Source organism: Watersipora subatra, chromosome 8 (genome assembly GCF_963576615.1).
Source record: "Watersipora subatra chromosome 8, tzWatSuba1.1, whole genome shotgun sequence".
Taxonomy (NCBI): Eukaryota; Metazoa; Bryozoa; class Gymnolaemata; order Cheilostomatida; family Watersiporidae; genus Watersipora; species Watersipora subatra.
Genome location: NC_088715.1, coordinates 39,508,486 through 39,525,937, shown reverse-complemented (window position 1 = coordinate 39,525,937; position 17,452 = coordinate 39,508,486). Strand labels below are relative to the sequence as shown.

At 35.4% G+C, this 17,452-nt stretch overlaps 1 protein-coding gene across 2 annotated transcripts in view; it reads right to left on the bottom strand.

Moving 5' to 3' along the window:
• Positions 1–17,452, bottom strand: part of LOC137401620 (exosome complex component RRP45-like) — a 44,676-nt gene that overhangs the window by 25,723 nt on the left and 1,501 nt on the right. For both annotated transcript variants that reach the window (XM_068088056.1, XM_068088057.1), the window contains exons 2-5: positions 10,302–10,388; positions 8,560–8,654; positions 5,405–5,538; positions 4,201–4,289 (exon numbers count right to left, since the gene is read on the bottom strand). In XM_068088056.1, coding sequence (XP_067944157.1) covers positions 4,201–4,289; positions 5,405–5,538; positions 8,560–8,654; positions 10,302–10,367 — 384 coding nt within the window. In that variant the 5' untranslated portion in view covers positions 10,368–10,388. The remainder of the gene's footprint in view (positions 1–4,200; positions 4,290–5,404; positions 5,539–8,559; positions 8,655–10,301; positions 10,389–17,452) is intronic.

The window sequence follows — 17,452 nt, the reverse complement described above, 5'->3', positions numbered from 1 at the left end:
AAAATCTCTCTCACAACGCCTAAAAGAGTTATACACTGCTTGCTATCTTAATTCAACGTTATTCGTTAAAAGTTGTAGTAAAAGCGAATTCAAAAACATACAAGTGAGAAAATTTTAGCTTATGACAAAGTTGAAGTTTAGTTTAGTAAAATACTTACTAAACTTAGCTTCAAGCATGTGTTCAGTGAATTCATTTAAGTTAAATTCAACGTTTATATTACACATCTGTCTCGAAGGTTAGTACTCCTCACGGCACGTACTGTGCATAATACATTGTAATGTCACATTTTCTTGCAGATCATAACCACTAAATACACTTTTGTTACTGTAGGTAACTATAGTTACAAAAGTTAACATAATGTTCCGTTAATAATTTTTAATATGTACAGTACATATAGAAAGTGTTAATGATTGTTACCTGAGGGTGTTTGCATTATATAATTACTATGCGTTTCTATACCGCTCTCTATGATATTTTTGCTGCAACACTAAAACAAAGTAAAATCATATAATCGTATACCAAATAATTTTTCATAGTAATCATTGCAAAACAGACTTTATATTGCAATTACCTGCTAAGTATTTCACATTTACGTTTAAACACCTTTACAGTTGTTATATTTTTCTCTTAATTTATTTCAACAAAACACTTTTTTCATGATATAAAATTTGAAAGTTACAGTTCTTTGAAAAAGGTTGAAAACCTTTAGTTGTTTTATTTTTTTTCTTCCAATTTATTTGAACTGTACAAAACACTTTTCTCATGACATGAAGTTTGAAAGTTAGAATGGTAACTGTTGTTATATGTTAAATAGAAATAAATTTTCTGTGCAGACTCTTATTATCCGCACAACGCTGAGCATTCATCTAGTATGGCTATAAAAAATAGATGTACTTTACTAGATGAGAAACAACAGTTTCTGCAGTAGCTGGGTGAATTGCTGAGCAAACAGACCAATAAAAGTTCAATAAGTTTTGATTTTTAGAGTTGCCCTGCCATGCCTTATTTTCAAACTATGATCATGACTCTGCAATGGCTATAATGGCAAAGCCGTTTAGTAAGTGAGTAAAGTAAACAGTGTCAACGGAGCTATAATTAAGCCTGGTTCCCATATACGTTGCAGAGCACCGACGACAGCACCGCAGGCTATTAGCGGTGAAATGGGAACCTAAGCGCCGGGTACCGCCGGTAGTTGCCGGTGACAACACAAGAGTTTAGCGCTGTTCAAATTTCGCGAAGAGCAGCAAGCAAAACCTTCCCGAAATGCACTATACAGGTGAAGGTCAGCATTATAGACACGGCATGACGAGCGAAAGATTTTTATGCCGTAATTAGCGATGCAGCTTTATGTGAACATAAGCCGCCGAGCCTAGCCTCGCAATCGTTTTGCCGCGCAATATTACCGCCGGAGTCTCGCAATCGATATGGGAACCAGGCTTTAGTTTTTCGGTGTAGCATTGTCTTATATTGCTAATTCTAGATATATTTTAGTGTACTGTTTAAATGAATGAAACGCTTGTAGTATCTTGTTTAAAGCCTCCCTTTGCCATCTACTCATCCATCTACTCAGCATACACCTAACACATAGCTAACACATCATCCCCGGAAGATACATTTTTCTCCAAAACACTCAAACACAAGTAATTACACTAATCAGTATCAGCATTCTCTTGTTCCACTACAATTTTCTTATGAGACAGGTGATGAACAGCTGCATGTTCTGCAACTCTTGCGATCCAAGTGGGCTGCTGAGAGTTGCTAGAATAACAAGTCACTAGAAAAGAGCAAGGAGCCAACGATTTAATGAATGAATAGGGAATTAATGGATGTCTAGTTCAGGAAACAGAATACGCTATCATTGCAGCGATAATCCATTATGCTGAGATCCTGCATTTCTATCAAAGCTGTCCATGTACCCAAACGCCATCCACAATATTGTTAAGGACTTTATGTTTATTAAAAGCTTTATATGTTTGATACAGAAAGAGTGACTTTACGAGTTGTATTGCTTTAACCATGCAAGACAGGGCATATGACAACATCATAAATAACAGGACAGTATAAAAAGGGTTTGTCAGAGTTAAAGGTTATCGGGATGAAGGTATTTTTACAGAAAAAGGTTGCATGGCTAGTAAAGACTAGCCGGGTCAGAAAAAAATGGGGGAACTGACTAGATAGGCATCAGAAGAGTGTTGTATGATAGCATACATTACTTATGACATCATCAAGGACTCTGTGTGAGACTTCAGCCTCTGTCTATTTTTTGCACACCTCATGTTCAAATATATGACTATTTTATTATTTGCTTTCATAGAAGGCAGATGATTTGCTAATTTATTACTCAAACAAGTGTATACGTTAAACATTGCAAGATGATACAGATGGTATCTACCTAAATGTCGCTCAGCCTCATTGATCTCTATGATTGATCTAAGAAACTAAAGGATTAGAACAGCTTCTGTCACGACAATTAAAATTATACAGTGCACCCTCAGGATACCATTAAACTGATATTTGATTTCTGCAGCTTACGAAGTTGAACATTATGATTTTTCCACCATAAAAATCTTATTTTACCATACGAATTTAACAGAATTTTCGCCGGAGTTCAAAATTGGCAGTCGATGTGCTTATTATGTATGTCAAAATAACAAAGACATCGCAATGCTGTTTGCCAAAAATATATTCACAACGCTGAAAGAGACACGATGACCAATTTTTTTCAGTAGAGCAATTTTCGTGTGTAAAACGGTAATATTCCTTTTAAAACTCGTAGCTAAATTGGAATTGCGATCTCTTGAAAAAGGACTCAGTGGTCAGACAACTTCTTTTAACCTGCTAACAAAAATCTACTTCATTACGAATACAACATCGTTCAGATTTTCTTGCCAAATTAGGTTGAAAAAGGTTCTGATGCATACTTGCCAAGTCTCCCGGTTTGGCCGGGACCCTCCAGATTTTTAAGTCAGTCTTCCTTTTGCACAAAATCTCCCGTTTTCCTTCAGCTTTTTCAATAAAAGTAGTGGTTTAATTTTTTTACTGGTCGTTTTCCCTTTATTTACTAGTTGTGAGCCCTCATCATCATACAAAGTTAGCAACAATGAAACAGACCGCTATTAAACCGTATGTTTATCATAAAACCTGGGCTATTTTGATTTAGCAACATTGATGTCTAACGATTTGCTCTACAGTTTTTCATCAATAAACAGAGATTATACATGGAGCTGTGACATATCGTTGGCAAACGACCATGACCTCACATCAATAGTAAAGTAGCTAAACATTAAAAAAAATCGTGGAAGGGCTTCCCATGTAGGTACCAATGAAGAAAAAAAAACTTCACAAATAAATCTAGGCTTCAGATTCAACTACTACATTTACTGTCAATCTCACGCTTTTTTTTTTCAACTACTTGGCAAGTATGTTCTGATGAGACCAGTTAAAAGTATAAAGTTGAACCAGAAACTAATGAGTGCTAAAATTTTAGTGATAAAAAGTTGAAATTCAGTAAAATAAAAATACATACTAAAACTTAGCTTTAAATTTGTGTTCAGTAAGCTAAACTTATGTAAAGTGAATTCAAAGTTTATGTTATACGTAGCTGTATTGAAGGTAAAAACATTTCCGGTATGCCCTACACAGCACATTGCAACGTTACCTTTTAATGCAGGTCATAACCGATAAACACACTAAATACACCAAAGTTACTGTGGGCAACTATAGTTACTAAAGTTAACATACTATTTTGTTACTAATTTTTAATATGTTCAACACTTATATAAAATTTTTGATGATTTTTACCAGGGGATGCTTGCATTTTATAATTACTATGGTCTCTATACAATTTTTTCACCATACGATGCCAACCCTGGAATGGATCAAAATAGTATCCTGAGGGTGCACTGTAGTTTGTAGCTCGGTCATACTGCGAGTAAAAACATTACATTGCGAGTTCGAATCTCATTTCCTAAAACAGTGGATTCAATTATGGCTTGTTTAACGCAAAAAATAGGAAAGTATATCGTTATTAATGAATAGCGAGACTCGATGTTAGCCGATACGAGAGAAATAAGATTGAACACATATCTGGTCAAGTTAAAACTCAACATTCATATAAACTTACACCAACTGAATTTCAAAGCAAGGAAAGAACTCAAACAGAAACAACAACTGCATGAGGCAACAGAAATGTATCTCACCTGTTTCTCAGCTATGATGCAGAGAGTCTCGAGGTCGACACATCTGCACTCTTTGATACATCTCTCTAAAAGTCTGTTCATTTGAATTCCTAAATTATTTAAAAGACAAACTGTCCTACCATCATCTTAAGCCTACCAGAAATGGGACACACCAGAACAGCAGGTCTGCAACCAGTAATATATTTGCTATCTAATGTGATAGTGAGTGGCATCAAAAATGTTACAATGTAAGACTGCATGCCCCTTGACTCTTTCGCTACCCAATTAATTTCTTTACTGTGACATAATTTAATATTCCGTAAAGCGGAAGAGTTGTCATATAAGTTGTTATAGCCTTCGAAACACAAGCTTTTGATATCAGATTAATCAGCATGTAATTTTACATCAGCTGATGCCATAAAAACAAGTCTGAAAATGTGTTGCAGACTGAGCTCGGACATTTTTCGGCCCCTTCTACTACAACTGTGAGAAACAATTCAAACAAGTCAGAAGGGTTATCTCTATTATTATAGTTTACACTAATATTATTAAAAATAAAATAATCCCTGTTCCTAGGACTATTATGCAACAGATAATCACCAAACGTCAACTTCACTACAAGCTGTGAAGCCTGTAGCTGTAATGCATCTGACACTGGAAGTTTTTGCAAAGAAATTGGCGATTAAAAATTAATGCTTCTACGAAGCAAAATTCAGCTCAGCCTAAAACATGTTTTCTATTGGCTCAACGCATGCAGAAGATTATTTCCTTTAAACACAGACATGATGGACTAGTTAATTAACTACTCATTAATCAGAAATACTTTGTACAAAGCCTAATAAAGCCGCACCACACGGATCTTAGCCATACGCAAACGCTGTGCCAAGCTACACTACAAGAAAAAAACATTGAAATTATGTTGTGCTTCCAGAACATTCTGGTCTCCGTAATGAGGCTATGAAAGGGTGCCGCTGACACCCGTGTATGTCGCCGCTCGTCAAAGGGATCGGTAATCGTGCTTTGGTAATGTTGGCAGGTGTCGGCAGGTGCCTGTTTGCAATACATTTAGGAACAAGGAGTATTACTGCTAGTGCTGACTGCTGTCGATCAACGTAGGCCAAAGTCAAATCAGGCAGAAGAAATCAGAAAAACCGGGCATCCTTAATCCACCATGACCAATGCCCAAAATACAAAATTAACATGGTGCCAGTATATCAAGACTCACCAACTCGGGAAAGGCGGCTGGGCTCGAAGCCTGGGGCTGCTACGTGATTGAAGTCCAAATTGATCATAAGACAGCCTTCATTTGGCCTTGACTGCTTCGGTTCAACTAAGTCACATCGTACCTGCGCCATCACCCTAAGTATTCAGAAAAATAAAAAGTTTCCATAGATATGCTACCTTTGAGCGGCTCTATGCTTGTAGGCATAGAGCTAACACACATGTATAAAGTCAGAGCAGCTCAGAAACTTCCTATCAGAACCTAACATCATGACATCGCGCATTACTAGAATGTTTATTGTCACTGCACAATGGCACAATTATATATGTCACTGTACAATGGTACAATTATATATGTCACTGTACAATGGTACAATTATATATGTCACTGTACAATGGTACAATTATATATGTCACTGTACAATGGTACAATTATATGTCAAAGTACAATGGTACAATTATATAGGTCACTGTACAATGGCACAATTATATATGTCAAAGTACAATGGTACAATTATATATGTCACTGTACAATGGTACAATTATGTATGTCACTGTACAATGGTACAATTATGTATGTCACTGTACAATGGTACAATTATATAGCATAATAAACATAAAATAATATAAATATATAGCATATATAAACACTGAAAATATTAGAAACCAGCAAAACTTATCACAACACAATTAATGTAGTAATAAATTAATCCAAACTGTATACCAACAGAAAAGGGACCAAAATGTATACCAACAGAAAAAGGACCAAACTGTATACACTATACCAAGAGAAAAGGGACCAAACTGTATACCAAGAGAAAAGGGACCAAACTGGATACCAACAGAAAAGAGACCAAACTGTATACACTATGCCAAGAGAAAAGGGACCAAACTGCATACCAACAGAAACGGGACCAAACTGTATACCAAGAGAAAATGGACCAAAGTGTATACCAAGAGAAAAGAGACCAAACTGTATACACTATGCCAAGAAAAAAGGGACCAAACTGCATACCAACAGAAACGGGACCAAACTGCATACCAACAGAAACGGGACCAAACTGTATACCAACAGAAACGGGACCAAACTGTATACCAAGAGAAAAGAGACCAAACTGTGTACACTATGCTAAGAAAAAAGGGACCAAACTGAATACCAACAGAAAAGAGACCAAACTGTGTACACTATGCCAAGAGAAAAGGGACCAAACTGCATACCAACAGAAACGGGACCAAACTGTATACCGACAGAAAAGGGAACAAATTTCCCACTTAAGCTGATATGGAAATGTGAGTACTCTAAGAATTTCAGTATGTCTCCATATAGGCTTATATCACGCAGGAGTAAATTGTCTACAAATGCCCAATAAGCAGATAGTGAGACACAGGAAGCAAGTATTTATTTTATTTGTGCTGTTTGGAAAATTCATGTAGTCAATTCAAAATTTTTAAATACCAAGATTTGGAACACTGCCTGTAATTAGGTTCTCCATGGACATGTGGAAACAAAATGGCTGCTAGAAAATGAGGATCTAGTTAAGATGATAGAATTAACTGAGTATATATAGTATAAGATGATAGCATTAACTGAGGATATATAGTGTAAGATGATAGAGTGAACTGAGTATATATCTAGTATAAGATGATAGAATGAACTGAGTGCATCTAGGATAAGATGAAAGAGTGAGCTGAGTATATCTAGTGTAAGATGATAGAGTGAACTGAGTATGTCTAGTGTAAGATGATAGAGTGAGCTGATTATATCTAGTGTAGGATGATAAAGTGAACTGAGTATATATATAGTATGAGATGATAGAGTGAACTGAGTATATATATAGTATGAGATGATAGAGTGAACTGAGTATATAAAGTATAAGATGATAGAGTGAACTGTGTATCTCTAGTATAAGATGATATAGTGAACTGAGTATGTCTAGTATAAGATGATAGAGTGAACTGAGTATATCTAGTGTAGATGATAGAGTGAACTGATTATATCGAGTGTACGATGATATAGTGAGCTGAGTATATCTGGTGTAAGATGATAGAGCGAGCTGATTATATCTAGTGTAAGATGATATAGTGAGCTGAGTATAACTAGTATCAGATGATATAGAGAACTGAGTATATCTAGTATAAGATGATAGAGTGAGCTGATTATATCTAGTGTAAGATGATAGAGTGAGCTGATTATATCTAGTGTACGATGATATAGTGAACTGTGTATATCTAGTATAAGGTGATAGAGTGAACTGAGTATAACTAGTATGAGATGATAGAGTGAACTGAGTATATCGAGTATAAGATGATAGAGTGAACTGAGTATGTCTAGTATAAGATGATAGAGTGAACTGAGTATATAAAGTATAAGATGATATAGTGAACTGAGTATGTCTAGTATAAGATGATAGAGTGAACTGAGTATATCTAGTGTAAGATGATAAAGTGAACTGATTATATCTAGTGTACGATGATATAGTGAGCTGAGTATATCTAGTGTAAGATGATAGAGCGAGCTGATTATATCTAGTGTAAGATGATATAGTGAGCTGAGTATAACTAGTATCAGATGATATAGTGAACTGAGTATATCTAGTATAAGATGATAGAGTGAGCTGATTATATCTAGTGTAAGATGATAGAGTGAGCTGATTATATCTAGTGTACGATGATATAGTGAACTGTGTATATCTAGTATAAGGTGTTACAGTGAACTGAGTATAACTAGTATGAGATGATAGAGTGAACTGAGTATATCGAGTATAAGATGATAGAGTGAACTGAGTATATCTAGTATAAGATGATATAGTGAACTGAGTATATCTAGTATAAGATGATAGAGTGAACTGTGTATATCTAGTATAAGATCATAGAGTGAACAGTGTATATCTAGTATAAGATGATAGAGTAAACTGAGTATATCTAGTGTAAGATGATAGAGTGAACTTAGTATATCTAGTGTGAGAAGATAAAGTGAATCAGACAATTCTAGAGTAAAATGAAAGGGTGAACTGAAAGCAAAAATGCATCTCGTTTACCCACTAGAAGTTGTAACAGAAGCACATGGCATTCACCAGTTGATATACTACAATCCCATGAACTCCACTAGTAAATGCACTAAACTTACACTGTATTTACATATAGATGCACTGGACTTACATTGTATCACCCAACTTCACATGACAACAACCATAATCAGCTCCAAACTCTATTTGGATATTTCTGTAATCATAAGCTCTCCGGCCATCGAGCCTCTACAACGCAAATCGAGACAATCATTTGGCTGGAACCATTAAAAGCTAAATATTTGGACCATGTACTGAAATAAAAGAATTCAGTCCAAAAAGTAAATTTAGGTAAAATAACAACAATTACGGGTGGCGCATAAGACCCGCCACAACACATCATGATCAGATGTTTAAACAGATATTGACAAACATAATTTTCCAGAAAGACCAGTAGCAACATGGCACATGACCAAATCGATATATGAATTAAGGATGGATATGGATTAAGGATGGATATGGATTAAGGATGGATATGGACTAAGAAGAAAACAAATGAACAAGTAGCCCAATCAAAGGAAACATTCTAAACTTGTAGCATGTTCTCTTAAAAAACAAATATTTAGACAAAAATGTCGAACAACGCATGTTCTCACCACACTGTAGGTAAGAAGGTTGCATTTGCCATTTACAGAGAGAATATTAAAAAGCCAAGTAAACAAAAGCAAGCATCCAAAACGACATGATTTTACTTGAAAAGATTTGAAAGCATTTCAAAGTAGGTAATGAAAAATAAATCCAAGATGATTTAAACTTTTACTGTGACAAGTTGCGGAAATTGCATTGAAGGAACAATTTACTTCAGGTTTACAGCTAATTCAAATGATAGAATACGAGTTTAAACTTTTAACAATATCAAAAATAACGAAGTGTATAAATAAGCAAAGTTACTTCAAAATTTGCATATTCTTTGTGAAGCTAGCCATGTGTCTTCATCACTGCCCGTATGCACTGTCCATTGCCTATGCTGGCAAGGCTGCATCTCAATTTGTCAGTGTTTAAAGTAAAGGCAATCTGACAATAAAACCAATAAGTATTAACTAAAAGTATTAATATAATATTAGTATAAATATAAAACCTTGTATTAATTAATACTTTCAGTTTTTACACATAATTTAATGTTTCATGGTTTTATATAATGCATGTTTTAATGTTATATGAAATTGCCTGAAGAGCTAGTATTAGGCTTTTAAGCTGTGGAATGAATTAAACATAATACAATGTATTTCGATAGGAATATCGGTTCCAATGGTTTCGACATACAAATTAACTTTGTATGTCGATGTTAGATTGTACCATAAATAAGGCAGCCTAGTAACCATATACCGTACTTTTCGGATATTAGCCGCTACTTTTTTCTGATGATTTGAGCCATGCGGCTTATATAAGGGTACGGATATTCTGTGATTTTTTTCTTTGACTGCTAGGGCGCATTAACCTGGATCTCCGGTTAGTGCGCCTTTAGCGGTGAAAGAAAATACGAAACAATGCCTAACGGTACTGTTCCACTAGGCACTAGGTTAAAAAGCGTCGGTTAATACGAAACAGTGCCATTAGACACTGTTCCGTTTTAAACAGGAAAGTTGCTGCCGCGTTAAAAAGTATCGTCCTGAGTTTTGCAGCCTATACAAAGGTGCAGCCTATGTATTGTTTTATCATCATTTTTTGGAAAAAAAAAGCAGATGCGGCTTATATAGGGGTGCGGCTTTTAGTCCGAAAATTACGATAACCTACAGGGTGCAGTTGCTGTGATGCTATATAAGATACATACAATACAGCCTGATAGACCTTAATCATGAATCATGTAATGTTATGTAGAAGGTGCTCACAACCAACCTTCTTATCTTTAATTATTTGTAGAACAAAGTCATGCTCACAGTTGGCTAATGGTCTCTCTTTCATAGTTTCAGAAAATGTCTCCTTCTACAACAATTAGTTAATAAACTTATTCATGCGATACAAGGTAAATAATTTAGAAACAGCATAGCCAAAATGTGAACAGTATACATTAAAAATGAAAAACGACTAATCTCAAAGTACATATCCCACCAATTTAAGTTAGTAAGTTAGTAGCACGCCTAGCACATACTGTAAAACCTCTATTTGAACATCACTTTTATTTTAATACTACCTTTATTTGAACACCACCTTTATTTGACCGTCACCCCTATTTGCCTGCCACTATAGACCGATTGAAAAATAAAGTGCCACGCTTTAATTGAACGCCACTTCTATTTGGCCACCACTTTGAAATTCTTTGATTTCTATGAACCCATAATAGCAAGGGATCAGAAGAAAAGTGTCCACAAAACGGTGCTAATGATGATTCATTTACTGTAAAACTTCTAATTTAATGCCATGGCGCTCTATTTTTCAACCCTTCTCCTTATGGTGGCGGTCAATTAGAGGCATTAAATTGGAGGCGACATTCAAATGGAGGCTGGCGGTCTATTTTTTAAATGGCTCGTCAGAATTTTCGGAAAATAAATTTAGCCCTATCACAGGCAAAGCAAATGTCACCTATATTTTGCCCTCTTTTTCCGGTGGAGCAATATTAAAACTTTTGGATGCAATAAATCTACCAACTCACCTCTAACTTGTCAAAGATCTCTCAATAAATGTGCACCGAGAAACCGAAAAATGTCTTTACCAGTTGATATCCATTGCTTGCAATTGACCTGCGATGATATTATAGCTTATGTCCTTCTTTGCATTTTGTTGGAATTTTCAACTTTTACTTCATTCTAAATTTGATGACATTTTTAAATTTTCTCTATATATTAAACATTGTTGAATAAAAGCTCATTGCACTCATTGATATGTTGCTACAGTTTACAGCCAAAACTAGCTTTTTATGTTTAATAGAAGTGGAGTTATGAACATCGGTCCATTGTAAGCTGTGTTAAGATAGCCGCAATGATGCTATTAAATAGCATGCTAGAAATCTGCATATTTATAAGTTATATAATGATAATATATTAAATGATACAAGTATATATTCATGACAAGTGACATAAACAACCATACTTATATTACACGGAGAAACAAAAATTAATGTTTTCAAAACAAAAATGTTTCCATCGTTTGCTAGGATAGCTACATTCTGATTGTTGCTTTCAATGGAGCGAGAATCTTCTGGTTGTCCAATGCCTTCCACAATGTCTATTGACCACAACTCTTCTTATGCACTGATGAACTAGTCGGTATTAGCGTCCAAACAATTTTTTGACATAGCAAAACTTTCACGACCTGCATTTAGCACTGACGCAGTGCTAAAAGTTTGCTCGCTAAACGTAATCTTTGGACCAAAAATTGCTAATCAGTGTTATATGTATGTCCTTTGAAGTATTAGGACCGCGTTAAACAAGGAACCACTATTAGCCTGAAACAGTAATTATTTCTATAGCATTGCTTTGAAAGTTCATCTACCATCGTAAATTTAAACCATAGCTGCCACGAACAGCTTTCATCGTTTTTCTAGGTAAATCAGACACCCTGATTTCAATTTTGTACTCAAAATAAAGATTGGTCCTCTAACTTTCCAAGTCATGAAGGCGTTTTTACAGCGTTCTAATATCGGTCTCGCAAACGACACAATTGACATAACAAACTCCGCCCATAAGTATGTGACATATACTAGCTTTTTAGGAACGTAAATTGGGGATGTTTAATACAACCTAGAATTATAGAGATGAGTGTCTTAAAACTCATTATTATCTAAATTCAGCCTTCAAAATAATCAAAAAAGCAGATGAGCAGTTTAACATTGCTCATAGCTTGTTACAGGATGTTTACGATGTTACAGGATGTTTATTTAACATTGCTTACGAGCAATGTTAAATAGCTTATCTACCTCTCATAAAAGACTGAGATTATTTTGAAGGTTAAATTTAGATAATAATGAGTTTTAAGACACCGATTCCTATAATTTACATCGGCCTAAACATCCCTAACTTCTGTTTCTCAAAAGCTAGTATACGTCACATATTTACGAGACGAGCTTGTTGTGTCGATTGTGTGCTTTGCTAGACCGATATTGAAACGCTGTAAAAAAGCCTTTATGACTGAAAGTTAGTGGACCAATATTTATTTTGAGTACAAAATTGAAATCAGCGTGTCTGATTTACCTAGAACAAATGATGAAAGCTGTTCGTGTCAGTTATGGTTTAAGCCGTTTTTTATATATGTAGTCTACTTCAAAGTAGAAGGCCGTGTTAAATAGAAAGCTACTACTAGCCTGAGACCGTTATTGATTATTGCTACGGTGTCACTTTCAAAGTTTGAACGAAAAAATGAAAAGCTTTGGAATTGGACAACAAGAGAATTAACTGTTTTTGATATAAACGATTAATTATTAATACGATTTTGTGGACATTTTTCTACTGATCAGTTGATAATACGGGCTCGAAAAGATCAAATAATGTCAAAGTGGCAGTCAAATAGAGGTGGGCGTTCAATTGGAGAGTGGCGGTCTATTTTTCAATCCTTCTCTCAGGGTGGCGGTCAATTGGAGGTGGCGTTCAAATAGAGGTGGCGTTCAATTAAAGATTTTATGGTAAACATGTATGTCAATTATATATAGATACCATATACAGACGCTTCCCAACCTAGGAACGAGCTACGTTCCGAACGATTGTTCGTAAGGTGAATTTGTCCGTAAGTTGCTTCAGTGCTATATTTTGTATTATAATTTATGTTCAAGGCCTATATAAGTATATTGAAGGTTTATATAAGTATGTTTAAGGCTTGTATAAGTAACCTGTATTGGTTTATACTGAAAAAAAATTTAATAAAATGGAGATAATACTTTGGTGGACGCCAGGCCATAACACTGCATTTCTTATTTATTGTATGTCTTGTCCTTTTTATTATATTGTTGCTTTAATCGTTATTCTATCACTTATCATTGTTGTCTTAGTTTTTGTATGTGTTGTCCGTTTATTATATCGTTGTTTCAATCGTTATGCTATTGTTATATCTGATATACCGTCATAACACTATCACTTATCGTCACTTATATTGTTATCATAACAACGCGCTAGCGGTCCTATTTATTCACCTTGTTAGCCGGTGTTCTTACTGTTTGCCGTTAGCCGGAACGGTTGATATTATTGTATATAAAGGAGTACGCTCATTTAGTTGAGCAGAGCAGATAGCCATAAGCTCCTCGGCTAGTGAAATTTCTTTCGCTAATTAAAAGCTGAATGAAACTACACGCACTCTCTTCTCTTTATTTATTAGTCTAGATCGTGCCAAGTAAAGGCCGGCAAATCCCTTCACAATACATACAATAAAAATTAAAAAGTTCTTTGCGTACTGGAGATACGTTCACGCACCTATGCACTGCAACGAACTGGGCAGAGAAAGGTGGATGCTGGGTGGTGCTTCTGAGTAGTGCCTACGCGCAGACCTGTTCGTATGTACCGTTGTTCGTAACTCGAATTTTCGTAAATAGGGAACCGTCTGTATATAGATATATGGTATGTGTATATATTTTTGTTAAATATACTTTTAAAATAAAAATATGCCTCCAAATTTAAAATAATGAAATAAAATATTGAAGTATCTAACAAAATGCAACACAGGCTACAAGATCATCGTTGATTAATCGCATGCGGTTACACGACAATGATCTTATAGTCAACTGGCAGAGATATTTCTCAGCTTAACAATCCATATTTATTTAGAGATTGATGAGGAGTTGAAGGTAAGTCAGCAGATATCTTGCATCCATGTCAAAGGATAAAATGTCGCAACTATTAAGCTCGGTACGCGGGGCAATTCTAAGTCAGATGCGAAAGAGTTAATGCCACCCCACCCAAAAGAGAGTGTAACATTTAGGCGACATTCGCTTCGTCTGTAAAAGGGTTAAACTTGTCTTCCCCAAATCCTGACGAACTAATCGAAAAATACAATGCCATCCTCTATTTGAATTGAAATGCCACTATAGAGGAAAGGCTGAAAAATAGATTTTAAATAGAGGTTTTACGATACTTCTAACAACTGGTTTAATTATGTGTGTGTCACTATACAACACTATATAGTTATTCTCTCAATCTTAAAGTGAGACTTTATAAACAAGAAATCAACAATTATGCATGTAAACTAGAGGCGTTTTAATCAAAGTGAAAATGACTCAATTCCAAATTCAACTTACAGAAAGCAGAACATATACAGCAATGGACCAGTCAATGTCCTTAAGAATAGGCTATCAAGTAGAACTAAACACTGTAAAGGGATAGATATGGCAAGCAGAGTAGCAGGATGGGTGGATTATAACTGCCAGAGACGACTAAAAACAGAACTAAGTCAGATCGCTTAGTGGGTAGCAATAGGACAATTATGCATAGTTATTACTCATGGGCAGGGCATTATAGCCACCTGAAGCCTCAACTTGAGTGAGTATGCAAGACAATACGTACTTTTCTTTGATAAAAGAATCAGTGTGTCAGTACATCAACACACCGACCCTCAACCAGAAATGTTTACGCTGCTAGTTTCTTCTTGGTTAATTTCATTAGTGCGGATTATACTTCAGATTTTGAATCAAAGATATTTTTAACTATTGAAAATTTATGTCATTTCTAGTTGTACTCTAAGAACACGGATGTGCGATTTTTGTAAAGGTAGTTTATTAACATGTGCTGCTTGCCTGTAAAGCAGCCACGCTGAACAACATCACTAAAAATCACACCTAAAAGGTTTTCCTGCTAAGCATGCCTACCATAGGTTTAGTTATCCTATTGCCTCACATATAGCTACCACATGAAGGATAGCAGCACAGAACTCTCATCTACCATAAAACCTCTAATTGAACGCCACCTTTATTTGACTACCACCTATTCAACTACCACTATGGGAGAAGGGTTGAAAAATGGAGCCCCACCCTTTAATTGAACACCTGTTCCATTTGACCGCCACTTTGACATTCTTTGATCTTTACGAACCCATAATAGCAAGTGATGAGTAGAAAAATGTCCATAACATCGCATTAGTAATGAATCATTTACGTCAATAACAATTAATTTTCCCGCTGTTCAACTCCAAGACTTTTCATTTTCTTTTCATACAAACATTGAAAGCAACACCATAGAAAAAATTAATAACTCTATCAGGCTAAGAGTAGTTTTTTGTTTAATATGGTCTTGATACTTCGAAATATATAAAAACGGTTTACATTTACGATGATATATGAGCGACTAGTTTTAGGCTAAAAGTTGTGCTCAACCCCCATGTGGCTAAAAAGTTATCATTACATGTACATCGTATTTGTATGAAATGCAATGCGTAGAAGTTTTGCTCTGCTCAAACAACTGTTTCAATACTAACATTGACTAGTTCAGCAGGGCAGAAAGAGTTGAGGCCAGGAAACATTGTGGAAGGTATTGAACGACCAGAAGATGTTCATTCCATCGAAAGTAACAATCAAAATGCAACAGCCAAGCCAACTAAGCAAATATTTCTGTTCCAAAAACATTAATTTATGTTTTTTCATGCGTTATAGGTATGGTTCGTTTATGTCACTTGCTCATGAATATACATTTGTTGCATTTGATAGATATTTTTATATAACTCATAAATTTGCCAATTTATAGTTTATTATATGACCATATCTATGCGGTAACCTGATCCTACAATGAATCGACGCTCGTAACTCGACTTCTATTGCAGATAAAAAGCTGGTTTTGGCAGCAAACTGTAGCAAACATATCAATGAGTGCAATGAGCTTTTATGTAACACTGTTAAATATAGATATAAAATAAAAATATGTCTTAAAATTTAGAATGAAATAAAATTAAAAGCTCCACCAAGGACACAAAACACGGGACACAGGCTATAATATCATCGCATATTAATTGCAAGCAATAGATATTAACTAGTAGAGATATTTCTCCGCTTCTCAATGCATTATCATTAAGAGATCTTTGAAAAGCTAGAGTAAACTAGCAGATTTATTGCATCCAAAAGGGTTAATGTCGCTCCACCGGAAGGAGAGGGCAAAATATATGCAACATTTGCTTTACTTGTCAAAAGGCTAAATTTATCTTCCCAAAATTCTGACAAGCAATTTGAAATACAACGCCAGCCTCTATTTGAACGCCACATCTCTTTGATCGCCCCTAGAGGGGAAGGGAAGTGTTGAAAAATAGAACACCATGGCATTCAATTAGTGGTTTTATGGTAATTGCTATTTACAGTACACTCTTTTCATTGTTCATGAAGTGTGTGAAGGGCCACATTAGCAGTACAACCAGCAGAGTCAAATGAGATACCACTAATACTAGTTACCTTTAGCTTTGTGTACATTAATTTCTACTTGCAAGCCAGGTAAGCCCACATAGAACGGATAGGAGGAAAACGCAAGGATTGAGTGCGAAGAGCTATTGCTCAAAGTTCCCAACAGCATTTCATGCCCAACAGCATATCTAGCAGAGGAATCATAATTGTTGTGTCACCAGGTAACTCCAACTTCTCATACCTCCATTATCAGTGGAAGTTTATGTCATTGGTGAGATAGCCTAAAGGTCCGTTGGAACCAAGAAGTAAAAATTACCTCCTCTTACAATGTTACAATAGCCAAAAAGCTATAAGGAAAGCAAAAAGCAAATGACAGCAAATCTCTCAAAATGCATTCTTAGCAAGTGTGTCAATCCAGGTGGGACTCTCCAGATTCATTACTCAACTCCATATTTCTTAATTCTTAAAGGTATTGCAAATTCTTAGATTGAAGCCACAAGGACTGTACTTTAACTATCATTATACACATGCACCTGAAATAACAAGCTGTGAGACTTCAAGGAAAAAGCTATGGCCTTTATTATAGCTCAATTAATTCTTAGCCCTGCTGTACATCGACTTGATCATGCCACTTAACGGAAATCTTTTTCGCTTGCTAGCGCCATATGTGGTAAAAATCTACAAACAAATTTGAAATAAGGTTTTTGGTTATGAAACTTTTTGATATACGCAATTCCCTTTACTAAAC